The sequence below is a fragment of the Geotrypetes seraphini genome, chromosome 7 (assembly GCF_902459505.1).
Source record: "Geotrypetes seraphini chromosome 7, aGeoSer1.1, whole genome shotgun sequence".
NCBI lineage: Eukaryota > Metazoa > Chordata > Amphibia > Gymnophiona > Dermophiidae > Geotrypetes > Geotrypetes seraphini.
The window spans coordinates 57,010,162-57,037,960 of NC_047090.1; the positions used below are offsets into that span (position 1 = coordinate 57,010,162).

Consider the following 27,799-nt stretch of genomic DNA (forward strand, 5'->3'; position numbering starts at 1 on the left):
TACATGGTGAGGTGGAGGATTCAATTATAAGAATTACATAGCAGAGAATCAAGTGATAACAGGATACAGTGGAGAATATCAGTATATACGGGTTACAGAAGAGAAGTTACCTAACAATGACGTAAGAAGTTTGTTGGATAGTGAGGTAGATGCTTATTTAGGAATCAGAAAATTTTTGGAAGGAAAGGTTCTAGGAGTTGACTAATGTGTTATTCCAGAGAGGGAGAGCTTGTGCGAAAGGGGAGGAGATTAGTTAGTAGGACGTGTTTTTTGAATAGAAATGTTTTGATTTCTTTTCGAAACACTTTGATGTCAGTTGTGTTGATCATTAGTTTGGTGATGGTGGGGTCATTTTTCGCTGCCTGTGTCGCTAGAAGGCTGTCGTATATTTTCTTACGTCGGGTACCATTATGAGGGGGGAAGGTGAATAGGTTTTGAGTTCTCCTTGATCTGGATGAGTGGTAGCGGTGTAGGCAGTTGTTTAGGTAACAGGGGGCAGTTCCATGGGTTACTTTAAATAGTAGACAATAGAACTTGAATAGAGTTCTTGCTGTTATCGGAAGCCAGTGAGAGTCTACATAGGCGGGGATGATGTGGTCAAATTTGCTGAGACAGTAGATGAGTCTGATGGCTGTGTTCTGAACGGTCTGTAGTTGTTTTATCATGTTGTTTGGGCATGGTGGGTAGAGGCTGTTGCAGTAATCCAAGGTACTGAGTGTAAGGGATTGTACAATGATCTTGTAGTGTTCTTTGGTAAATAACTTTCTTATTTTTCTTAGGTTTCGCATGGTGAAGAATGCATATGTGAGTTATGCAGACTTCCCCCTCCAGGTGTAGCGTGTCTAGGGTTTCCTCTACTCTCCTCCGGAGGGCATCGTTGTACAGGATAAGGTGGAATAAGTGAGTGGCAATTTTTGCATTTAGCATGGAGCCATGGTAGACCTTTTTAGTGGTGGAATCCATGGTCCTGTGTTCCTTGCCCAGGGGGTCGTTGGCATGAGGGTGGTTGCTCTTAGCTTTTTTGAGAGTGCAGATTCTACTATGATAGATTGGCGAGGGAGCTGTAGTTTGTCAAAGCTTGGTGCCTCACTGATCTGGTATTTTTGGTCTAGTCTCTTGGACACAGTGGTGCCTGACATTGGGGTCTTCCAGATCTCGTCCCAGCGATCTAGTAGCATCTTGTGAGCTGGTAGTGCCGCTATGGCTTTTTGCACTTTCAGGTATTTTAGCAGTCCTGGTGCTTCATTTGTCACCTCTGGCTCTGGTGTTGGAGCGAGTGCTAGCTGGGTGGCCACTTTCTGGAGGAACTTGGGATAGGTGAAGTCTTCTGCGGGAGTGTCAGACTGTGATGTACCAGTCGCAGGCTCTGTGTCTGGGGTCTCCCTGGTTGCTGATGTATGTGGGCTGCTTTTTGTTGAAGCGTAGCTTTACTCACTGTGGTCAGTGAGTGTGATGCCGCTGTCTCTGCTCCATGCCTCCCTGCTGGTGATGGCTGCTGCACTTGTTCTGCGTTTGGTGCTGGACTTCATGTCAGCTGTTGTGAGATGAATCTGCTGAATAGATTGAGTAGTTGTTGGTGGTCCGCGATGGCGGATGGTTGGTCGGGGGCACTAGCTGTGTGTGGGTGGTCCTCCCATTGGCGAGACCTACCCCTGCTCCTGGCTCCGTGGTGGTGTCTGTGTTGTCTCGGTGAGATTGACGAGGAGGAGGAGGTGGAGGTGGAGGAGGAAGAGGAAGTTGTCCTGTATCGCTTCCTTCTTTTTCCACTTTTGCAGCTTTGTTATTTCTTGTATCTTGGCTGTTTAGGTGGGCAGGATCAGTGGTCATGTTTAAAAAAGCACTGTCTTTAGGCTGTGATACTTTTTGGTGTAGCTGTGCCTTTAAGGGGGCGGATCCTGGCAGGCTGACGTCATCGGGAGCTGGAGTCGGTGCAGCCGTTGGCTTCGGGCTGCAAGCAGCATGGCGCCGTGCTGTGTCGGCGCATTCCAATGTCAGCGCAATGGAGGAAGCAGGTGGAGGGGATAGGAGACCCTTGGCCGCTGCAGTTTATGCTCCCGTGGGTGGCCCGATCCTCGGGGCAGCCATCGGGGAGACTTTCGGCTGGCCCGATCCTCGGGGCAGTCGTCGGGGGGGGGGGCTTTTAGCAGGCCTGACAGCTTCAGTAGCAGTCTGCCTTGTTGTTGTTGGGCGTCTTCAGGCTGCAGGTAAGTCGGGTCTGCAGCTTGGAGTCCCGGGGAGGCTCTGGTTGGAGTCGGGTATGCTGGAGGGGTTCTTTGTGCATTTTTTGGCTGGTTTCTTTCCTTCCTCCGTTGGTCTTCTCCCGGGTTCTGTAGGGATTGGAGCCGGTTTCTTCTTGGAGACATTTTTAGGCATTGAGGGCAGGCAGTCATGAGGTGAGCTTCCCCAAGGCAACGGACACACACCTCGTGGTGGTCCGTGGAGCTCATTTTCCTTTTGCAGTCCGGGCATTTCTTGAAACCCGGTTTTGAGACGGTTTTTCTGTTCTTTCTGCCATTGTTTTCTTTTCTTTTCCTTTTCTTTCTCTTTTCTTTTTGAATGGAGAGCGTGATCCGTCCGTTTGGGAGGGAGGATTAACTAAACTGGATTAGTGAGGGCCAGCACAGGTATATATAGGGTTACCCGCACATGCTCAGATGAGGCTCCCAAAAGCCTCACCTGAGCTCTGGGAGAGCAATTCCGAATTGGGAACATAGATGACATCACCAAAAGTGGAGCTGACTTATACTGCTTGTCCATGGAGAAAAAAAGAGTTCATTTCATATTTATAAGTTTGAGACCTGTTCTAAAAATAGAATCTATTGATGTTAAGTACCCCTATCTTTTGTAAACTGTTTGAAACAATGATAAATCAGTTTCTAGAATGTGCACAATACGTTGTATTTAAAAAGCATTAGGAAGTTTGGGTTACAAATCTGTCAAATAGTTGTGTTTTTAATTTATTTTCTAAAAAAATAATAGTATGAGACTCCTGACATGATTTTGCCAAACCAGGCACTCATTTTGACTGCCTGGAAAGAGGGAGTTCTCTCAAGAAATCTCTTCAAACGACACTATTTGACAGCAGGATATGTGAATAACTGGACTATACGTGTGGGCTTATTGGAGTGATTTAAAGAGAAATGGGAAACAAGGTAACCTGGGGTCATACCGAAGATTGATTTAAAGCAAATGCATGCACATTTGAATAAAACTCTAGCCTCAATCGGTAGCCAGTGTAATTTTTGGTAATAAGGAGTAACATGCTCCCATTTTTTCAGACCGAAAATCGGTCGTACAGCAGTGTTTTGAACCACTCTTAGTTTTTTGAAGATTTTCTTATAGGTGCCCAGGTAGATTATATTACAAGGATATTCAGTATCGATGACTGAACTAACAAACGAAAGGAAGCTGCATCAAAATATTTCTTAATGGTTTAGAGTTTCCAAAGAACTGAGAAACATTTCCTGAGTAACAAATCTGTGTGTTGTTCTAAGGTAAGGTGTCGATCTAAAGTCACTCCCAATATTTTTATGAACCGTTCTATAGGATAGTCAAAACCATTCAGATGTATCATTGATTCTTTAATCTTGTCACTAGGACTTGCAAGAAAAAATTTAGTTTTTTCAGGGTTCAGTTTCAATTTGAAATCAATCATCCAGAATTCAATCTGTTTCAGAATAGTTGCTATAAAATTTGTTATCTCAACTGTCAGACACGTTAGGGGGATGATATAGTGATGTCGTCAGCATAAATATAAAACCTAAGATTTAAACTTTGCAAGAGGTTTCGCAATGATATAAGTTAACTATCTGTGCCAGACCATGCAGCTGGGGCTAGTGTGTATCTTAAGCACAGATATTAACACATCTTAGCTCATCTTTAGAACCTCTGGTCTGTTCCAAGGTCTTTTGTTACTTTTAATCACCGATACTTTAGATGTAATTTAGGCATTCTGAGGCTGTCTGCACTGACAAGGTCAGATATACCTGATATGATCTCCCATAGGCTTTTGCTAACATTGGCAAGGCCAACAGAAAATGCTGACCGCTAGAAATGTACGGCTGGGCTGACATGGAGGACTTGCAAGGGAAATTACCAAAGCTGCACTTGTGTTTTGTCAAAATGACACCAGTGTGCTCCCTAGGGTCACCTGATGCCATTTTTGCGGGAATTGGGGCAGAAAGTGCTAGAAGACCCTCACTGTGGTCAGAACACAATGTATCCAGGCAAGCCATGCCCTCTCCGTGGGCAACAGCGCATGTGGAATGCGGCCGCACAACTGACCACTGTCCGTCGAAACTGAGGCATGAAACCATCCAATCCTACCCTAGGGAAGCCAACTATGCAGTTTTCTTGCAAAACCGAAGCTCAAAAATAGAAAAAATAACTTTAAATTAAATTGGGAAAAATCCAAGACGGCTGCCGCAGGTGCTGATTTTAACTAGAAATAGCCCGGGAAAATCACAGGAACTCACTACAAACAGCAATTTTGGGATTTTAGAGGTGGGCAGGGATACGGTATGCAGGGAAACCTCCTAGAAACCCTTTTTTAAACACCCCCCCAACTCGCTGAATTAGGCTGCCAGCCCTGTACTCACTGTGTTCCTGTGCTGCATGGAAACACACTGAACACAAAGCAGAAACTGCTGACAGGGAGATCTTTTGCCTCAGACTACTGGAAACCTGGATTACAACTCTTCTGATCACCACGGCCGGAGACCTCTGCCACCTTTGGACACGCTGCGCAGACACCTGATGGAGGAATGCAGTCTGGCTCCAATCCCAGTTACGCCTCCACGGCACAGCTCAGCCTGTGCTCTACCCACTAGTGGATGAACCTGGTGTGAGCAAGCTCCCAAGGGAACGGTCCCTGAGCTCCGATCTGAAGAGCAGGCTGTCCAGGAGGCTTACTACATAGCAGGGAACCCCTAGAAGCAGACTTTTTCCAATGGTCTGTTCTCTACCGCAGTCAAGGATGTCCCCACGAAGTGATCTTCCACGAACTGAATTTACAATTTTGAAAGTGATGTCCATGACAGTCCTTATAGTGAGTCTCTTGCTTGCCAAAACTTGCTGTTGAATGATGCAGTGGTAAGAAAAGAAATCTGGGACGTCGTCATGCTGTCTACAGAGGGCTATGAAACCATTAACCTCACCTGTCATTGCTCTTGCTCTATCAGTAGTGATGGAAACAAGTCTATGTAATGGAAGATTACACTTTCTCACAAAAGAATGGGAAGAACTGAATATTTCCTGACTGGTAGTTCTCCCTTTTAAAGAAATCATTCCAAGTAAATTCTGCACACAGTGTAGAATCAACGCAAAGGAAAGGCAAAATAAAATTGCAGAGGCAAGCAAGTCATAGTGGTTTGAACCAATTCGAAGGTAAGGCATAGGCAAGTTAGAACAAAATTGGAAAAGCCCGCCAAAATCACCAAATTCTTGACACTTTATTATATCTGCCCAAAAACGTTTAATGAAAGTGAACAACGACCAGCACACGGTACAACTAATACGGTAAGTGTATTCAGGTAAAGCCCGGGCGAATGGATATTGCCCAGTATATAACACACTTCTAAGGGGTGTTGGGGCGGGGGCAGGAAAGGGGGATTCTGAGAGGCAGGAGACCAGGTATTTCACTGGGCCTGTGGCGTATCAGCACAGGCGCCCCCTGTGGTACCCACAAACTACTGGCACGAAAACCAACAAGCACCAATATACCCGCAGGCAAGATTACCGCAGGCAGGGAAAAGACAGGCAAAGGATCGGCAGCGGTGGCATTGCCTCAGCAAATAACCTACCGACATGAGCTCTCTCCTAGCAACAGGGCAAGCTGCTGGAGAGATGGAGCCAAGTGGGGCTGGCGATCTACCTCTGACCCCCTTTATCCACAGCCAGGTGGATAAAGGGCAATCCATAGACATCATTTACCTTGACTTCCAAAAAGCCTTCGACAAGGTACCACATGAAAGGCTGCTAAGGAAGCTATGGAACCACGGGGTGCAAGGGGAGGTCCACCGATGGATTAAAAACTGGCTGGCGGACAGGAAACGGAGGGTTGGAGTAAAGGGCCATTACTCAGACTGGCAATGGGTCACGAGCGGAGTTCCGCAGGGGTCGGTGCTGGGACCTGGAGGCAGGAACAAAATGTGAGGTTATTAAGTTTGCGGATGACACCAAACTATACAGCAGGGTAAATAACATGGAGGACTGCGAAGATCTCCAAAAAGATCTGACAACGCTGGAAGAGTGGGCCAAAAAGTGGCAAATGAGCTTCAACATAGGGAAATGCAAGGTCATGCATGTAGGGGAAAAAAACCCGATGTTCACTTACAAAATGGGAAACTCACCACTAGGGGTGAGCAACCTTGAAAGAGACCTGGGAGTGATGGTAGACACAACCTTGAAGGCGTCGGCACAGTGTGCAACAGCCTCAAAGAAAGCAAACAAAATGTTGGGTATCATTAAGAAAAGTATCACGACCAGGACTGTTCCGCCACTTATTTCTGCCAAGTGGGATGATCAGTGACACTCAGAAAAGCACACAGACAATATAAAGCATAAACAATAACACTTTATTATACATATATAAGAATTAAATATAAAATAGCATCACCTTGACCCCATTTCCTTGAATCTAATGGGTTACAGGATCCGAGGCAACATGGCTTTACAAAAGGTAAATCGTGCCAAACGAACCTGATTGAATTTTTTGATTGGGTGACCAGAGAGCTGGATCGAGGACATATGCTAGATGTAGTTTACTTGGATTTCAGCAAAGCCTTTGATACAGTTCCTCATAAGAGGCTGTTGAACAAACTTGAAGGGCTGAAGTTAGGACCCAAAGTGGTGAACTGGGTCAGAAACTGGCTGTCGGACAGACGCCAGAGGGTGGTGGTTAATGGAAGTCGCTCGAAGGAAAGGTGACTAGTGGAGTCCCTCAGGGTTCGGTGCTGGGGCCAATCCTGTTCAATATGTATGTAAGTGACATTGCTGAAGGGTTAGAAGGAAAAGTGTGCCTTTTTGCAGATGATACCAAGATTTGTAACAGAGTAGACACCGAAGAGGGAGTGGAAAATATGAAAAAGGATCTGCAAAAGTTAGAGGAATGGTCTAATGCCTGGCAACTAAAATTCAATGCAAAGAAATGCAGAGTAATGCATTTGGGGATTAATAATAGGAAGGAACCGTATATGCTGGGAGGAGAGAAGCTGATATGCACGGACGGGGAGAGGGACCTTGGGGTGATAGTGTCCGAAGATCTAAAGGCGAAAAAACAGTGTGACAAGGCAGTGGCTGCTGCCAGAAGGATTCTGGGCTGTATAAAGAGAGGCGTAGTCAGTAGAAGGAAGAAGGTGTTGATGCCCCTGTACAGGTCATTGGTGAGGCCCCACTTGGAGTATTGTGTTCAGTTTTGGAGACCGTATCTGGCGAAAGACGTAAGAAGACTTGAGGCTGTCCAGAGGAGGGCGACGAAAATGATAGGAGGCTTGCGCCAGAAGACGTATGAGGAGAGACTGGAAGCCCTGAATATGTATACCCTAGAGGAAAGGAGAGACAGGGGAGATATGATTCAGATGTTCAAATACTTAAAGGGTATTAACGTAGAACAAAATCTTTTCCAGAGAAAGGAAAATGGTAAAACCAGAGGACATAATTTGAGGTTGAGGGGTGGTAGATTCAGGGGCAATGTTAGGAAATTCTACTTTACGGAGAGGGTGGTGGATGCCTGGAATGCGCTCCCGAGAGAGGTGGTGGAGAGTAAAACTGTGACTGAGTTCAAAGAAGCGTGGGATGAACACAGAAGATTTAGAATCAGAAAATAATATTAAAGATTGAACTAGGCCAGTTACTGGGCAGACTTGTACGGTCTGTGTCTGTGCATGGCCGTTTGGAGGAGGATGGGCAGGGGAGGGCTTCAATGGCTGGGAGGGTGTAGATGGGCTGGAGTAAGTCTTAACAGAGATTTCGGCAGTTGGAACCCAAGCACAGTACCGGGTAAAGCTTTGGATTCTCGCCCAGAAATAGCTAAGAAGAAAAAAAAATAATAATAAAAATAATAATTTAAATTGAATCAGATTGGGCAGACTGGATGGACCATTCGGGTCTTTATCTGCCGTCATCTACTATATATAACGACCATCTTCACTATTGGGAATCCCTGCAATAGATAGATGGGTGGACCAAAAGACTGTCCCTTGAGACGTGGATTCTCCCTCCAAACGTCATGGATTCTGTATTCCTGGAGACGTCTTGGGTTCCAAGGTTAGAGGCAAGTCAGCATCACCTTGACCCCATATAACGACCATCTTCACCATTGGGAATCCCTGCAATAGATAGATGGGTGGACCAAAGGACTGTCCCTTGAGACGTGGATTCTCCCTCCAAACGTCATGGATTCTGTATTCCTGGAGACGTCTTGGGTTCCAAGGTTAGAGGCAAGTCAGCATCACCTTGACCCCATATAACGACCATCTTCACCATTGGGAATCCCTGCAATAGATAGATGGGTGGACCAAAGGACTGTCCCTTGAGACGTGGATTCTCCCTCCAAACGTCATGGATTCTGTATTCCTGGAGATGTCTTGGGTTCCAAGGTTAGAGGCAAGTCAGCATCACCTTGACCCCATATAACGACCATCTTCACCATTGGGAATCCCTGCAATAGATAGATGGTTGGACCAAAGGACTGTCCCTTGAGACGTGGATTCTCCCTCCAAACGTCATGGATTCAAAGGTTAGAGGCAAGTCCCGTCTTTTATATTGGGTGAAAAGCTGGGAAAACTGCTTGCCTCTTAGTAAGACAGCTGGTACTGGTCCTTTGTTATTTGTTTTGGCAACTCCTAGGTCAAAAAGGTCAAGATAGCAGATACTTGTCACCGTCCCTTTCTTTTTGATGTAGTTTCCCATCTGTCTTTACTGATGTTATTTGAACGGCAAGGAGGTCAGGATGTTAGCTCAGCTGTCCTTTTGAGATCAAGGAGGTCAGATCTCAGATAAGCAAGGAGGTGTTGCAGTTTATTGTCTCTTTGATGCTATCCAGTTTTCACTCAAATAAAGGAAGTCAGGATAGGTGTTGCACTGTCTCTTTGATGCTATCAAGAAGGTGTTACAGAGGCCATCTGTCTTTGCTATCCTTTTGGTGTTGTCAAGGTAACACTCAGGACAAAGAGGTCAGATAAGCAGACTTGAGGAGACATGTCACGTATTATGGTGAGTCCATTTACCCCCTGGGCATAACATTCCACCCTTGGATCCTTAAGTCTGCTCTCATAAAAAGTCCTCCTAATAAAGGGAGAGGGTGTCCGTTTGTATACACAATCATTTGTATAAACAATAGGTAAACCCACCATTAAGAAATGTTAACATAAGGATAGCTAAACAAAATTATAGAGTAAGAAATGAAGAAACACCTTTTGTGCCATAGCACTGCCTCTAGTCAATATGATCTGCCACAGAATGCAAGTTAGTATTTCCGTAGCAAAGTAAGGTTACATTGCTGTTTTGCTTTATTTAGAATTGCTCATGGCTTTAATCGGAGTAATTACCTCGGCAAAAGACATTTGATATAAACATACTGAAAAGGGAGCTTGAATAGCAGGAATTAACCGTACTGCTAGCAACACATACATTTTTATGTAATATTTAACCTTGAGGTTGAATGGTAACACGTATGTTTTGTTCTGTTCATCTGTTTGTTGCCCATAGTAGCAAAGGCGTCACAGTGAAAGGACACATTATTGTAGAGTTCCTTACATCAAATAACATAAGCAACCCTTCACATGAGAAATCAGAACATTGTTCTATATCAAAAATTCCACCATGTTCTATCTAAGGGCGTGGATTTATTAAATAATACAAAAATCAATGAGGTATTTTGTAATTGTAATTGCTGGATAAAGTTAATTCTTTGTTGTATAAAAGACAAAACACGAATCTCACAAATAGTCCACGGTAAGGCTGAAGAAACATTACTATCTAAAGTATATTGCTGTATGATTAACAACATGTCATATCTTAGGGTTAGTTCATGATTATGTACAGTATTTGGCACCCATTCACCTTTCCATCTAAATACCTCTGCTTCTCTGGAGCCAAAATATGCTTGTTTGCCAGCCAGTATTTACTATACCTCAGGTTAAATTATTTCCTTATGTTCTCAACTGGTATGTTTGCAGTCTCTAATATTTCTTGCTAATTAGGCCTTTCACTTGAAAGTATCACGTATCGGGAATCATGAAAATTAATAATCTTATTAATATTATATTTGTGCTCTTACTCATGGCATACATTTAGGGTAGCTTCATATTCACCATCGATCACCGCAGTTATCTGGTATCCCGTTTTTCTTAGTAGCTTTGGTTAGGGTCTGGCTATGCTCCAGTTTCAATAGGCTTGCTATGCCACTCACATGCCTTTACTCACGTAAGATTCCAGTGCACCACCCCCAGAGACCAGCCCTAATGTGAAGCGGCAGGATATAGGCTCACTTCTATTCTCAAGTCGGTGCCCCATAATAGCATCATGACACGGCACTGTATGTCTGGTTGCGTGTCATCTTCTCGATCTGGTGAAATTTTCTCTTAACCCAGCATGTTAGCCAAATCATCAGAATGAGAGAGCAGAGCTGACCAATTTTATCACAAAAGGATGAAAGTCTATATGGAATAACATTTCCCAGTACGTGATTTTCTAAGGAAAATATTTCATCATGACTGTTTAGCTTCAGTGCTTTAGTTACAATAAGCACCCCTAGTGGTATACGAAAAAAACAAAAACACTTTATGTACAGAATGTGATAACATGTGACACAATACTTGTGTGTAAGGTAGTATTTGTGTGAGATAAGAGAAACAACACTAAAGCACTTAAAGGTATTCTGTAGGACATTCAGAAAATACACCTTTTTATGTTCTGGACATAATTATTATGTCATTTAGGAGAGACCATACACACGTACAGAATGTGATAACATTTGACACAATACTTGTGTGTAAGGTAGTATTTGTGTGAGATAAGAGAAACAACACTAATGCACTTAAAGGTATTCTGTAGGACATTCAGAAAATACACCTTTTTATGTTCTGGACATAATTATTATGTCATTTAAGAGAGACCATACACACGTACAGAATGTGATACCAAAATAACTTATGTCAGAGATGTGCACTGCACTGTTTATACCTGGTAAGTTAAATAAAGAGAGACCATTTTTTATTTTATTTAGCAAATATCACATACCAATGAACACCATTTTACCAGGTATAAAGCTTTCTAATTTTTTTTTCTCTTCAGATATCCTCTTATAATATAACCCCTAACTAAATTATCATTGGGCTGTATGAGCCATAGCATAAAATCATTGTGAGCATGGTTTTCATAAGATACTTTCTTGTAAGTGGGGGAATCTTTTTTGGAAAGGGAAATGGTACCATTTGGACTAATAGAAGGGGTGGAATAAACTCTGGAAATGGCCAATGTGCGATGTTTATTGGGGTACCCCATAAGCTAAAACAGACAACACATAACAGAAACAGACAAACACAGAGCTCCGGCATGCTTTCTTCCATCGTCAATGATTCAGGGTTGAATTTAATCTGTAAATAAGCACACTATTAACAAAAAAAAAAAAAAAATCATAAACAAATTTGGTATCCATTGGATTCCCACTATCAGGTCACAGTGCTGGACGTATTTTAAAGATGGCACAGTGAGATTGGTTCTCCTGACCATATCTGGATACTAAGCTTCTAAAAGAAAGAGAGATAGAAACTTAAGTTAATTGCTCCATATAGTTTTACTGGTCTTCTTTTCTATTTTTCTTCCATTTCAAAGCTCTGTCACACAATCGTAAGAGAATGCAAGCAGGGAAGTATTAATCTATAAAATATACAAGAGAGGTTTACGTGCAGGTACAGTGGTTCACAATGTTAGTGTTTGAGGTAAAAGACACATTTGCAAAATTACTTGGAGTGCAACTTCCTTATACTATCTAACAAAACTTTATTCATTATAAAGGTATTTCTACTTTTTTATTGTCCAACCTACCCCATATGTTACCCCAGATGTGAAATATGTTGCCTCCAAAATCCAAAAAGGCCCAAGTCTGTTTTTTACTTTGGGGAGAATGGAAGTTTACAATTTTCTGTTTAACTTTCTCTATCACCTCTCGGCATCCTTTTGCCCACTTTCTGCTATAATCTTGTGATAGAAAGTGGGACTATGTAAGTATTTTTGTGGTAGTCTGGTAGATGTATATTGCCTCCCTTGCCAAGTGGATGCAAATTGTTCTGGACATTGCTCCACTATAGGAATAGTAAAAAATGCATTGGTTCATGTTTACAATTTTTGTGGAGATCGGTACAACTATTGGTTTCCCCACCACTACTGATCTCATAGGAATGTCTGGCAATTTACCCAAACTATAGATCCCATCGGAAAGCTGTAATGTTAACCCTTTTTAGGATATCTAGCCCTATTATATTTTAAGGAATAATACAGTATATTCCCAAATTGGTAATTGTCCAATTTTTTCTTCCTGCTTGTATAATTTTCCCCCCAATCCTGATATTTATATTCCTCCACCCCAGTGTCCACTACAGCTTGTACCTTTTGCTCCCCAGATTTCCAATAGATATTTACCTTGACATGTGGACGCTGTTCTAATTTGGTCCAGGCAAAAACTGAGGCTTGGCATTCTCATCATTGATCCTCCCACCACTTCCACCCTTTTAAATCAGGATAAAGAGTGGAAGCAGTTTCCTCAGGAGGAGCAGTTGGCACCGGCATATCCTCACTCTTGCTTACTTGGGCTTGAGACATAGATTTCTTTCCTAATCCTCTACTTTTGTACATTTTCCATAAAGTCCCGGTATCTTTCCCATCTATTTCTTCCCTCTTTACTCCATCTTTTATTAATGCCAAAAACATATCCCTTCGGGATACTCGATTAGCCCTGTTTGAATTGGATTGTCCTTCCCTCTTTTTATCAAAAGTAGTTTGAGGTCCCCAGTCTCCCAGATCTCCTAACTGTCGGACCGCTTCCAAGACTTCCAAAATAGACCTGTCTGTTTGATTGATCAACAGAGTCATAATTACCTGTTTGTATGCCGGTGCAGCATACCTGATAATTTTATTTCTCATGGATACAGTAAAAGGTAATGACATATATGTGTCAGCGTGACCTATTACTAAAGCTACCTTCATAGCCTCTTCCTTAATTCTCATTTGTGCATCTTTCAATGTATACCAAACTTTATCATTGGAAGGCCAGTCAGATTCAAGGGGATATCGCCTCGTGACACCCTTACCAATTACCTCTAATAAAGACCATTGGTTGTAATTTGTCGGATCGGGATCCTCCCGTAGCGCATCTTGTACTGCTGCTTCTTGACTAATTGGAACAAATTTAGGGGCGTCTGTGGCATCTAACATAATCCCTGCTGCGCCCAACTCCTGTACCCGAATTACCCATTGTATTAGTGGCTCCCCGGGCCGCTGTGTAAAGCGTGCCATCGTATCCATGATTTCATGTGGAGTAACATCCTCCATAACATTATTTCTAGTTAGATTTTCTCCTGTTTGTAGACTTCCCTGTAACCTTTGTTTCCTCACAGGCTTTGCTTCTAAACTTTCTGCCTGTTCTCCTTCAACACCTATATCCTCCTCACTGTTATTAGAATTTGAATCCCAAATATTCCCATCCCGTTTGTTTGGATTCCAATCATTCAGCAGATGATAAATTAAGATTTTAACTTTTCTGTAACTCACTTTCCACCTCCGTTTCTTGTATTTATATCGTGCATATCGCATAGCTGACTTTTCTGTTACATTTTGATAGGTTTCTACCTTATCCATTAACAACTTATTCTGACATTGTAGCATTGTAATGGCATGCTGTTGATTATTCCTTTTCTTTTCCAGCTCTTCTAATTTCAATTGTAATTCCTGTTTAGCTTCATGCAAATTCCTCCAGTCTGACAAAATCATCCTTCCTTGTCTAGAAATTCCTTCTTGCTCTTCTCCTTTTGAGATTTTCACCTTTTGTAAGGAGGTACATAATTCATGTGGATCCCCACTTCCAAAAGTACAGGATTCACTCAATCCTGCTTCTACAGACCATTCAGTGGCCATTAATTTACCTATACTGTCATTCCCATTTGGTATGGAGGTATTGGGAGCCTGCTCCTCCACCCTTTGTTTTCTAGTTAGCTTTTCTGACGACATTTGATCAACCCCACTTCTGGTACCAATTTGTTCCGCCACTTATTCTGCCAAGTGGGATGATCAGTGACACTCAGAAAAGCACACAGACAATATAAAGCATAAACAATAACACTTTATTATACATATATAAGAATTAAATATAAAATAGCATCACCTTGACCCCATATAACGACCATCTTCATCATTGGGAATCCCTGCAATAGATAGATGGGTGGACCAAAGGACTGTCTCTTGAGACGTGGATTCTCCCTCCAAACATCATGGATTCTGTATTCCTGGAGACGTCTTGGGTTCCAAGGTTAGAGGCAAGTCAGCATCACCTTGACCCCATATAACGACCATCTTCACCATTGGGAATCCCTGCAATAGATAGATGGGTGGACCAAAGGACTGTCCCTTGTGACGTGGATTCTCCCTCCAAACATCATGGATTCAAAGGTTAGAGGCAAGTCCCGTCTTTTATATTGGGTGAAAAGCTGGGAAAACTGCTTGCCTCTTAGTAAGACAGCTGGTACTGGTCCTTTGTTATTTGTTTTGGCAACTCCTAGGTCAAAAAGGTCAAGATAGCAGATACTTGTCACCGTCCCTTTCTTTTTGATGTAGTTTCCTATCTGTCTTTACTGATGTTATTTGAGCGGCAAGGAGGTCAGGATGTTAGCTCAGCTGTCCTTTTGAGATCAAGGAGGTCAGATCTCAGATAAGCAAGGTTATTGTAGAGACCATCTGGTCTTACTGTCCTGTGGAGATCAAAGAGGTCAGGATCTCAAATAAGCAAGGAGGTGTTGCAGTTTATTGTCTCTTTGATGCTATCCAGTTGTCACTCAAATAAAGGAAGTCAGGATAGGTGTTGCACTGTCTCTTTGATGCTATCAAGAAGGTGTTACAGAGGCCATCTGTCTTTACTATCCTTTTGGTGTTGTCAAGGTAACAAAAAGAGGTCAGATAAGCAGACTTGAGGAGACATGTCACGTATTATGCTGAGTCCATTTACCCCCTGGGCATAACAAGGACGAAGGAAGTCATCCTGCCACTGTATCGTGCAATGGTGCGCCCGCACCTGGAGTAATGTGTCCAGTACTGGTCGCCGTACCTCAAGAAGGACATGGCGGTACTTGAGAGAGTCCAGAGAAGAGCAACTAAGCTAATAAAGGGTATGGAGGACCTCTCATATACTGACAGACTGAAAAGGCTGGGGCTTTTCTCCCTGGAAAAGCGGAGACTTAGAGGGGACATGATAGAAACCTTCAAAATCATGAAGGGTGTAGAAAAAGTAGATAGGGACATATTTTTCAAATTATGGGAACTACAAGTACAAGGGGGCACTCGGAGAAATTGAAAGGGGATAGGTTTAGAACAAACACCAGGAAGTTCTTTTTCACACAGAGGGTGGTGGATACATGGAATGCGCTACCAGAAGAAGTGATAAGCAGGAGCATATCATGTATTCAGAATTTTCTGTCTTTCTTTTTATTGAATTTTCAAATTGTAACAGACAATCCAAAAAGTGGTAATCATTTCAATTATACAAAGAAAAAGAAAAATCAATGTTTTACAACACTTCCTAGATGGAACTTGGACGCTGTGACTTAGGCCATCTAAAACCAGGTCTAAGTCACAAGAAGGTATCCAAAATGACCAGATAACCACTGTAGGGACAAAGTACAGACCCCTACACACTCCCCCAGTGATCACTGACCTCCCCAAATGCCATAAAAATCATAACAACAAATTTACATATCTGCCTCCAGAACATCAGCACCTGGCAGCCTGGCATAGGAAAGCGTAGTAGAGCTGCACAGAGGTGGCTTAAGTGGTCTGGGGGGGTGGGCTAGTGAACCATGGAGAGGAGGACCCAGGCCCATAAGGCACTCTAACCACTGCATGCATGGTGAAACGTGCACCCCCCAAAAGCCCCCCAAACCCTTATGTACTGCCATATAAGTGGCACCTGCAGCCATAAGGGCTATTGGGGTGGTAGACAGGTGGGTCTAGTCTGTTCTGGGGGTGTTTTGGGGGACTCACCATGACCTAAAAGGTTGTTGTGGTGAGATGTGCATGTGGAACTCTTTTTGTGAAGTTCACAGCAGTGCCCTATAAGATACCCCACTACTCTGGTGCAATGTTTGGGTGTCCAGGCCCTCACTTTGCTGACCCCGCCCATGTCCAAAAGGTCTTTTACTAGGTGTTTATGATTTGGACAAATTTTTGGATGAAAATAGGCTTTAAAGATGGACGACTTAGCGGTCTGGACGATCAGACGGCTGGACATAGACGATTTTCGGAAAAAAAGAAAAAAAAATGTTGGATGTATTTTTCAAAAATGGACCTTTTCCCATGTCCGACTTTGGGCAACTAGCGACTTAGGCCCAAAACGGGCTTAGACGTATCTTTTGATTATGCCCCTCCAAGTGTTTTCTTTTTCTATTTTTTAACTATATGAACACTATAGACAATTTCTACAGTATCTGTAATCTGTTTGCATATGATTCTATAATATTGGCCATCGAAAAGATAAACCATATATTTCTTATATTTGTAGGCATACATTTGTCATATTTAACATGAAACTGTATACACAGGACTTACCAATACAAGATCTACTGATGGTATCAAAATAGTAACCCAGCTTGCACTCACAGCGGAAAGTACCTGGGGTATTAATACAAACATGACCTTCTCCACATGGATGAGAAGGGCCTGAACATTCATTCACATCTAGAAGACAGTAAGCATATATACGTTCATTTTCTCATATTTTTAGTGTGAATAAAGTCAAAATAGTAGCTAGACCTCATATTTGCCAGTGGTATACACAGGGCTAAATTTGTTTTCCTGAAAGTCAAGTGGCTTTCTATAATTTCATTTACACATTCATTTTAAAAGCACTTTTAAATGGTGTTTTACACTTAACTTAGGCACCGGTAGGTCGCCTACTGGCACCTAAGTTAAGGAACCGTTTATAGAATATAGGCCTAAGTGGAAAAGCACGTTTTAAAAGATTTTAATGCATTGTGAACAATTTTATTAAAACACAATTATTTGTATACCGCCAATACCTCCATGAAGTTCACAACGGACTACATGAGTAATTATGGTGATACAAGGAGAGTCCAACATTTTTTTGGATCAAAGACCAAAGTTAAGGTGCAATCCTCTTTCAACACTGCTCAACCTAGCAGGGTTTCAGGGCAATAGCCCCTTCCTCAGGAACCGAACAGGCCAACACGACTGTAGGTCAGAGTGATTCCAGGCAGGCAAGGCAAAAAGGCTGGACTCTCCTTGCTACTATTTGACTACAGCACCTTTATTCAGCTAAGTAACTGGAAGGACAAGTGACTAATTTTTTCATTTCATTTCATTCAGGTCAGTGGGTTAGGCATTCAGGGCATTGCAGGACAGTGAACTTTTTGTCTTCCACTTTTATATATATTTATTTATTGCACATTGTTTGCACTTGACTTACACTTTAAAGCACACAGGAGCATCCAGATGATGGTGAACGGCTGGCAGTGAGTGGTAATCTCTGCTCAGTGTTTGCTGGCTTTGCTATTCTAAGCACTAGAGCTGCTCTTTGAGTCACTCTTTAAAGCTTTCAAACTCACGCTTAGGGTTCTCCTTATCTTAAAAATTTAGATTTGAGGTTTATATATTTTTGGTGGAGTCTAGGGAGTTAACTTTCCTGCAATGTCCTAGGGCATGCCCAACTTATATTTTGGTGTCTTTTAAGTATACTTTAATATGCATAACATTTGTTTTAGTCCCATAGATGGAAAAACTAAGCATTGTAGACATCTGCTATGTGAAAAATTTAAATATAAATACAGATTTTTATGTAAATAATGTCAAGTCCTATATTTGATTTATGTTATAACTGAATGCATTGTTTTGCATGCACATTTCAGTGCTCTAGGTTCATTTTGGCCCTATCATTGATAAAACGTTGAATTTGCTATATTTATTCATTTTTATTCATTTATTTATTCATTCATCTTTTCTTTTTTTTTTTTTATAAATCTTTATTCATTTTTAAAACTCACAATAAGTGTAACATAAAATACAATCATTTTATACTTTAACATCACTTAATATATCATCAAATTCTAACTCATCAAATATTCCCCCTCCCTTTTCAACTTTTCATATTTGAGTGGTTACATATATTTTAGTAATATTTTATATTGCATTTTTATACCTCTCATCTTTATGTACATACTGTTCTATGTTTGTACATTATAATTCAAAGCGCATCTCTTAATTTTCATATTTGTGGATTTCAAGGTTTATTACAACTGGGCATATGTTGAATCATATTACCCTGGAATCCATCAAATAATAATCATGGCTAGTAATTATATGATTTATTTGTACTCTTATTCATTTTTTGTCTTGACTATGTACAAGTAAAATACAGCACTTCATGCCAGAACATTGAAGGTCTAACCATTTTTAGTGAATTGTATGGTAATTTTACAATATTATTTGAATTGGAACTTTTTCTATTAGACGGCTGAGGGGAGATATGATTAAACTCTACAAAATCCTGAGTGGAGTAGAACTGGTACAAGTGGATCGATTTTTCACTCTGTCAAAAATTACAAAGACTAGGGAAATACTTTTAAAACCAATAGGAGGAAATTTTTTTTTTCACTCAGAGAATAGTTAAGCTCTGGAACGCGTTGCCAGAGGATGTGGTAAGAATGGATAGTGTAACTGGTTTTAAGAAAGGTTTGGACAAGTTCCTGGAGGAAAAGTCCATAGTCTGTTATTGAGAAAGACATGGGGGTAGCTACTGCTTGCCCTGTATTGGTAGCATGGAATATTTCTACTCTGTGGGTTTTGGCTAGATCATGTAAGCCCTTATTACAGAAAACTGCACTGGCTGCCGATGGAGGCAAGGATCATCTTCAAATTTGCTTGCCTCTGCTTCAAAACTTTAACAGGCTCTTCCCCTATCTACCTGTCAGATCATTTTGAATTCTCAGGCACACGTAATGCCTACCTGTTTGCCTTCCCGTTCTTAAAGGGCATCTACAAGAGATTCCTTAATAGATCTCTGTCATTCCAAGCAGGCAAATGGAATAAATGTCTAACCACCCTCATTTCAAATTCACCCTCCTACCAAACTTTCAGGAAATCAATTAAAACCTATCTCTTTGACAAATTTCTCTGACTCCCTTCCTGCCTTGTATCTCTGCCTCGTATCCCTGATATGCTTCTGGATATACCTGACTAATCCCAACTGCTAAGCTAATCTGAATGTCTTGTATGTAACATCGCTGTCTGTGTACAGTCTCTTCCTCTGTAAACCGCTCTGAACTATTGTGGTACTGCGGTATACAAAAATAAAGTTATTATTATTATTACTAGTGACCTGGATTGGCCACTGTGAGAACGGGCTACTGGGCTTGATGGACCATTGGTCTGATCCAGTAAGGCTATTATTACGTTATGTTCTTATGATTTTGTAGTCCTTTTACTTAGATGCGGTAGCTGTTTTAGCACGCCAGCTTGTCCATAGGATATAATGGATGCTTTAGAACTCGTTAGTGTTTAGCGCGTGCTAAAATGGCTACCGCACCTTAGTAAAAGGAACCCTTTTTGCATACACTGATGTTGTATTGTTTATCTTATAGACCCAAGAAGCAAGCTTTTGCTGAAACACAGCCGGGGTTGGGTCTTTTAATAAAAATTTTTCTTCATACCCATTCTTGAGGTCCATGTGCTATCTTTTTGCTACACAGATTTTGCTGCATCGCTGAATCCCTTTTCTTTTGTTTGGTCAGTTTTTCAACATGAAAATATTATGATCCTATATGAAATGACTTAAAAAATTGTTGAGAGCTATGCTCTACTCACAAAAGATGTGGAAAAGGAAATAAGATTATTCTGTAACCCACCTTCACATTTTGTTCCATCTGCTGTGAGGTGATAGCCTCGACCACAGTTCAGCACATTTCTCTGGCATACAAAGGAGCCCATTGTATTAACGCAAGTATGCCCGGCAGGACAGGGCATGCTGCCACTTGTGCATTCGTTGATATCTAGACCAGTGCATAAACAATTTCAATTAAACTTTCTGTTCATAAATTATTTTTAAGCATTTGTGATATAAATGGTGTCACCCATCTCAGTATATTGTTGGTGCCATTTTGTTCCCATGTCATAAGTTTCTTATCCCACGGTTACATGATTCTGACCAAAAGCAAAAGATCTTATGCTAAGTATTCAAAGGGGTTGGGAATAGCTGATTCTGACAAGCATATATGAACTATGATAACATTACCTAGAAGACAATCAAATAGTTCAAATCTGTGCAAATTAATTTCAGAAAACAAAGTTTCTAATTATTTTTATTTATTTGCTTTGTCTTTCACGCTTTTCCTTTATCTCTTTAGTACTTTTTGTATCTTCATTGATCTATTTAATTCCTGTTAACTGCATAGAACTTCACGGTGTAACGCGGTATATAAATAAAATTTTATTTTATTTTACCTTCTTTTCTTTTGTTGTGTATTTAATTTTTTCTGAGTTAACTTTTCCTGTCTTTGGCAAGTCTCTCTCTCAGCTTTTTGTCCCTCCCCTTACAACCTCATTTTATCTGTCTCTATTTCTCCTGCTTCTAGTCAATGCTCTTCACTAATTACTTCTATATTCACAACCACCTGATATGAAGCCCGCAGCAGTCAATGAATTTAAAGTTACTGCCACAGGCTGAATTGGCACTTGATATTCATTTCTGGGCTTTTGGGGCACTGGCATTAAATACTCCAATCATAGGTGGGCATCAGAAGTTATCTAGGTCATGGTTGACATTCAAGCTAGTGCCTAAATAACTAGCGGAATAAAATTAGGACAGTCTCTTTGCTGCCCTAACTTTATCCAGACACTTAGAAGGGCATTTAGAAAGGACATTCATATGCTGGAAATGTCCAGCATCAACATTCATTTTACAAACTGAAATGTCCAAATTATGAACAGGGCAAAATGAGGGATACAGACAACTGTGTAGCAGCAGAGGAGTGCCCATATTATAAAATGGTCACAAGACATGATATGATGTACAGAAATATCGCAATGGTTAAAAGAGCCAACTGAGAACCAGAGCTGATGCAAAGGTTGTCGGTTCAAGTTCCACTGCAAATATTTCTAATTTTTGTTTTGTTTTTTTTTTTTAAATTATGAGTACTCTGGGGACAGAAAAATTCCTACCATGACTTCCTTTATTCTCCATTCAGTGGAGAACTGCTCAATCAGAACACCTTTCTGTAATCTGGATGTGACAAGTACCAGGTCTAAATACTGATGTCCATCTGTTTAGACCTTCTGTAATCGGTGTTAGAAATCCAAATTCAGGGCTCTCTCTAGTCCTACACAAAACACCCACACACTAATCTCCCTTGTCCATATTCTGCCTTTGTAAAATTGGGATTTGGACCTCCATGCAGGATATCTAAATTCCACTACGTATCCTTCCTGAGTGCCCCTTATACTACTTGATGATTCAATGATCCCAAGGATTCCCTCAGAGGCCTTCTGAAAAAAGTTATTTTCTTCATTTGGATCCTTTTTCCATTCTTTAAAGGATGGTGTTTGTTTTTTTTGGCTTTAATAGCCTGTTTCACTTGACCAATGCTGTGATGTACACTATCTTCTCTTAAGCCACCCACACTGCAGCAGGTTCCTCTCACATATATACATTCTCTGTTTCTGAGCTCTTCTTGAGGATAATCAACAGCTTAAACTCATTAGCACTGTGATTTCCAGAACATTATAAGACTAGACTCTTACGGGGAAATTCTATAAATGGCGTCTAAAAATATATAATGTAGAGGCCTATTGCATGTCAATCATGCTTGGGCGCATTTTACAGAATCACACCTACTGGTTTCTAACGTAGGTGCTTGTAATGTAGGTCAGAATTTCAAAGGTCTACATTATGGGGTCCTTTTATCAAGCCGCGCTAGTGGGGTTAGCGCGTCGGACATTTCATCATGCGCTAACCCTTGCGGTCGGCCAAACAAAAATAATGCCTGCTCAATGCAGGCGTTAGCGGCTAGCGCGGCAGACGGTTTAACGCGTGGTATTCTGCGTGTTAAACCCCTACTGCAGCTTGATAAAAGGACCCCTATAAGTGCCTAAGTCCTATACTTATGCCTAAGTACCTAGGTCTTTCGTCCCTAAACACGCCTACTTTGGCATTAGACATAGTTAGGAGCCATGCGATAGGTGCCTATCTTTTGTAGATTTGCGCCTAAGAAGCTCGGCGCCTATCGCCTAATTAATTTTTTTTTTTTTTCAATTATGAACTTGTTAAAGCTCAAAACTGAAACTAATTTACTGATAGAATTTGCCTCTTAATTCCTTTATGGACAGAATTTGCCTCTTAGGGTCAGATTCACCAACCTGCCCAATAGGGCCTGATCCGGGCAGGTCCGACGAATTCAGCAAACTAAAATATAAAGATGGGGGCGATCGGAGGAACGCCCCCATCTGCTGGCATGGATCGCTTTTCTGCGATCCCCACAAATGCATGTAGATGGCCTGTGCATGCCCGTTGGAGCTGCGATCTTTTTTTTTTTTAACTTTAACTTTTATTATTAGTTTTTAGCCCTGGGCTTGCAGGGAGGGGAAGGGCAGGAGAGATTCGGGGAAGAAAGGCAGGAGAAAACCGGGGTGATGATGCGGCGATTCAGGGCGAGCAGGCAGGAAAGGGTGGCAAGCAGGGCAGAGAGCAGGGCTTCCAGAGTTGGAAAGACATTTTCGACTAGTCCCCAGCAGTCGCTTCTTCAGTTGATAGGCCAGCCCAGTCGTATGTGAAATTTTGGGTTGTGAATCGCGTCCCTGCCTACTTTGCATGCATGGATTCGAAGTGGATTTCAGGAGAGGTTAGTGGATCTCAGGAGAGGTTAGTGAATGGGGCCCGAGGGAAATCTGGTCACAAAGGGGGAGCAAACTGATCGGTGCACGATTGGTTTTCTTTATGAATCTAGCCTTTAATTCCTTAAGCAGTTTTCTTTAACACATAGCTCAAAAATAAAAAAAGAAAGAAAATAAACTTACAGCTCAGTTTCTTTAAAAGAATTAGCCTTCTACAAACAGTCCAACACTCTACCAGTGTATCCCAAAGGCTAAGGAAACAGAGTGTATGCAACACTTGTTGAAAATAATGTTGTACTTTAGACACTAACCATACTAAATGTGCATTCTGGAAACTAGCAGCATTAAAGGTAAAAACTTGATGGGGAACAGTGCTCTCAACAAGCACGTGAAGCTAGAATCCTGGAGGGGCTGCTAACTAAATTCAGTACAGAGCAGGAGATAGCAGAAAGGGAGGCCAGCCCACCATACAAGAGCAATGAACACTGGGAACTTGACTTAAAGGTACAGATACTAAATCTGCTTAATATAAACAGCCCGCCTTCCTGAATATGGGGGCAGAACACCCTCAGATATACAGACATACGCACGGACAAAATTTAGATATAAAGAGAAACATACACAGACATACATGCACACATAGGCACACACATACCTATAAAAAGACACAATATACAAATAAACACATACACATAAATATATAAATACCGGTAAGAAAAAGGGATGGGAAATAATTCTATGAGGCATGCTGCATATGCTTTCCCTATCATCATCCCCCAACCTTGTTGCTGTGCCTCACTACCCTGCTGTCACAATTCAATCCCTATTTTGAAACTTAGTGAATGGACTGTATATCTTTCATAATGGATGAAGTGGGATGTCATGAAGTCACATCACCCTTCTACTATGGTAAACATGGAAAGTACACTCTTCCTTTTTTCTTTTTAATAATTAGTATTTTGGGGAGCAGTGACCTCAAGTGCCCACGGCTGTTTGAATTAGAACTTGTCTTATCAATACAACCACTTCATGGGCTATCACAGGTCTCTTATATTCCCCTACACTTACAAAAATGTTAATTAATTAATTAATTATATAAAAAGACTTGCGTTAATTTTCCCCTTTTCTTAATATATAAAATTAATAGTAGTTAAATTGATGAAAGTCCCAATTGTTCCACACTATACAGCACTAAATATGCATCGCTTTTACTCAAAGATATAGTGCAAGTTCTTTCTCTTTCCAATTTTGGGTGTTGGAACGATGGTCTTATAGTGCTTGTTTCAAATAGTGAAACCGTTCTTGCTCAACGGAGTGTCCCCGTTTCACTCCCCTTGGAGCTTCTTCAGGAGATGTTCTTTAACAACTATTCATTTTCACAACTGACATTATACTTCTAAAGAGCCTCTTACTTTAGAACAGGGGTCTCAAAGTCCCTCCTTGAGGGCTGCAATCCAGTCGGGTTTTCAGGATTTCCCCAATGAATATGCATGAGATCTATGTGCTTTCAATGCATATTAATTGGGGAAATCCTGAAAACCCGACTGGATTGCGGCCCTCAAGGAGGGACTTTGAGATCCCTGCTTTAGAAGGTAGACCACGGGGACTTCATTATCCCCCTCCCCCCCTCCGTGACGGTGCAGTTTGCTACTGGTTACTAAATGTACTGCCTCCTAGCAGCAAAGAAGCATAGTAATACTTTGGGACAATAGCACCCCTTACTACCCATTCTTTGAAATTTGTTGACAGATACTACTATTATTTCCAAAAAGATAATGTATGGGATCCACTCCACTTAAACTGCCCTTCCTCCTGCCCCTAAGTTCAAAGACACATACAGCCTGTTTTACAAAGCCGCGCAGCTACAGCTCCAAAGCCCTTTAAATCTCTATGGGCTTTGGGGCCATTACCATGCAGCAGCTGGTAGCGTGGCTTTGTAAAACAGATCCATAGAGAGACAATTCAGAACACAAACACACAGAGACAACACAGATGCAAACAATACATACATATAACTTCACACACACGTAGAGGGATTAGAAAAAATTTCAAGAGCCATGCTCTGAATGCTTTCCTTTCTTGTCTTACAATAGCAATAGCATTTCTAGAAAAAGAATAACAGGCTGCCAAATATCAGGAAATGTAGATTGAAGAGCAAAATAATAAGAAATCAGGCACATCTACAAGTATATTATCTAACTATGTTATTCATAGAAGATCTTACCAATGCAATTGCCCAATGCATCTTGGATAAAGCCACTCTGACACTGTAATTTTGGTTTACAGCGGAATGATCCTGGAGTGTTCTGACAGATAAAACTAGGAAGACAGTTATGAGTGCCAGTCATACATTCATCAATATCTGGAAGATCAAGAAAGAAACAAAAAAGGTGAATGAAGGTTGCTGGGGTTTTATTTTAAAGTACATAGGTTTTTTTTTTATCACTGGCCGTAGTGATAAAAGCTCTGACACTTTCAGGACATTTGAGCTTCGGAACTTTTACTGCCACAGCTGGTGATAAAAAACGCTAACACGGCTTCAAAAAAGGAGAGGGTAGGGGGGGGCAGTGAAGCCAGTATCAAAATGTCAATGAGTAGGTAACTTATCTGGATAAATTATGTGCACAATTTCACCTAAAAATTTATGGGTCGATTATCAAAGCAATTTAACCAGCCAGAAATGGCTCCTGGCTGGTTAAATCGCTTGTTCAGGGCTAACCAGTCATTTTCAGTGGCACTTAACTGGTCAGTGCCTCTGAAAATGTCCGATTAATTCCTATCTCAAAACTGGCTACTTTGGGGGCATTAAGTGCTGATATTCAGCTTTTAACAAGCCAAGGTAACTGCATAAACAGAACTGCATAATAGTCAGTCCTATCTTTATGCAGTGCCCCTTAAGCAATTAAGTACTGAATATCATATATAACCGGCTATGCTTTAGCCAGTTACGTAAACCCAGACATTTAATGCCGAAACCCAGACATGGCCTGGCATTAAATTTCCAGGCAAAATACTGAGCGCTGCGAGCTAAATATCAACCCCTAAGTGATACTTAACCATATAAGAGTGCTACATAATTTTTTTCTGGTCAAAATGGAAAATCAGTACACCTTGGGAATGCTTCCAGTCCCACTCTCTCCTGCTGGCACCACCCTAACATCCCTGGCAGGAGGGATGCTCACTCCCTACTGATGGCACCCTCCCCCCGATCCCCCTCCCCAAAGCTTACCTGGACATCTTCCCCCCTTATCTTAAACAGGAAGGCTGGCTGGAAGGATGCCTACTCCCTCCAGCTACCAGGCCCACTTCTTCAAAATGGCGAGCCTACCCCTACCCTAGGATGCACTGGAAAGGGGCCTAAGGCTCAAATTGGCCTGATACCTAAAGCCACTCCCTCCTGCCAGGGATGTGGGGGGAGGGGTGCCGGCAGGAGGGTTTGGGCATCCCTCCTGCCGGGGATTATTTCAGTTTGCGGCAGCAGGGAGTGGGCATTCTTTCTGCCACAGACAGTATGTGGGGGTTCGGGGGTGGAAGCGAGAGGGAGTGGGCATCCCTCCTGCTAGTCAACTTGCGGTGGGGCTCGGAGGTTCCCTGCCTTTGCCGCTCAGCTGATCACGGCAGGGAGATTTCCTTGTTGAAATCAGTTTAGCAGCCGTGTCTAATTGAAATGTAGGCCAGCATTTCAATGTCCTACGTTTCAGACACCTATCGCGGCCCTAGGGAGACGCCTAGGGCTGCTTATGCTCGCCTAAGGCCACCTCTGGGCAAAACCACGCCCACCCCAAGCCTTGGGCAAGCTTAAGCTTCCCTACGAATCTCCCTCAACAGCGACAGATGCCTACAGTAAAGGCGAACTGTCTCGGATTGTTGTATTTTTAAAGAAAATGTACATCCTGATTGGCTGGTTAGACAGCGGTAGGAAGCCTACCACCGCTACAATCAAGACATCGTTTATAGAATATGGCCCTTAGAGACCGGTAAATGGTACCGGGAGCTGTCAAGAGGACCCAATAGCAAGCAGCCTGCTAACCCAGAGAGGTGACCCGAAAGTGAGTGACTGGTGGTGACCAGAGGGACCGGTGAAGAGGTGGCCCAAGAGACCAGGAAGGTCGTATATGTTTTTAGAACAGTGTGACTGAAGTGAGTCCTGAAGAACAAAGCAACAAGAAAGAAGATTGGAATATCCTGAGAAGTGGAAAGGTGATGGGTAGTGACCGCTTGGCCTGATCACATGATCACATAGCATGATCACACTAGTGTGGTGCTAAGTGTGATCCTATAAAAGTTCATTAGGCTTTGAGGCCAGCAGCAATTATTTTGTAAATTCCTGAAAACTTTGTTGTTCTCGCAATTTTTAAATGGTTTAACTACAGTCTCAAAGAAATGATAATATTATAGTTATTTTTCTTATGCTTTTCTTATGTACTTTAGTTTTTAATTAGTTCTTCCTTCTTCTATGTTTTCTGCTATGTACTCTGTAATATTATCTATCTGGCATCCTATAAGAAAAATTTAAATCATATTTGATTATTACAGAATACGGCAGTTCGCCTAATTTTTGGCCTAAAGAAATATGACCATATCAGTCCTTTTTTATCAGCAATTGCATTGGTTACCTTTTGAAGCACGCATCCTTTTTAAATTAGGCTGTTTTTGCTTTAAAGCTCTTTTTGATCTGGCCCCGGGGTACTTATCC

General features: G+C 41.7%; 1 protein-coding gene across 2 annotated transcripts in view; it reads right to left on the minus strand.

Annotated features, from left to right (window-relative positions):
• Nucleotides 1–27,799, minus strand: part of FBLN1 (fibulin 1) — a 338,157-nt gene that overhangs the window by 158,162 nt on the left and 152,196 nt on the right. For both annotated transcript variants that reach the window (XM_033951176.1, XM_033951177.1), the window contains exons 8-10: nucleotides 25,328–25,465; nucleotides 20,124–20,267; nucleotides 16,813–16,941 (exon numbers count right to left, since the gene is read on the minus strand). In XM_033951176.1, coding sequence (XP_033807067.1) covers nucleotides 16,813–16,941; nucleotides 20,124–20,267; nucleotides 25,328–25,465 — 411 coding nt within the window. The remainder of the gene's footprint in view (nucleotides 1–16,812; nucleotides 16,942–20,123; nucleotides 20,268–25,327; nucleotides 25,466–27,799) is intronic.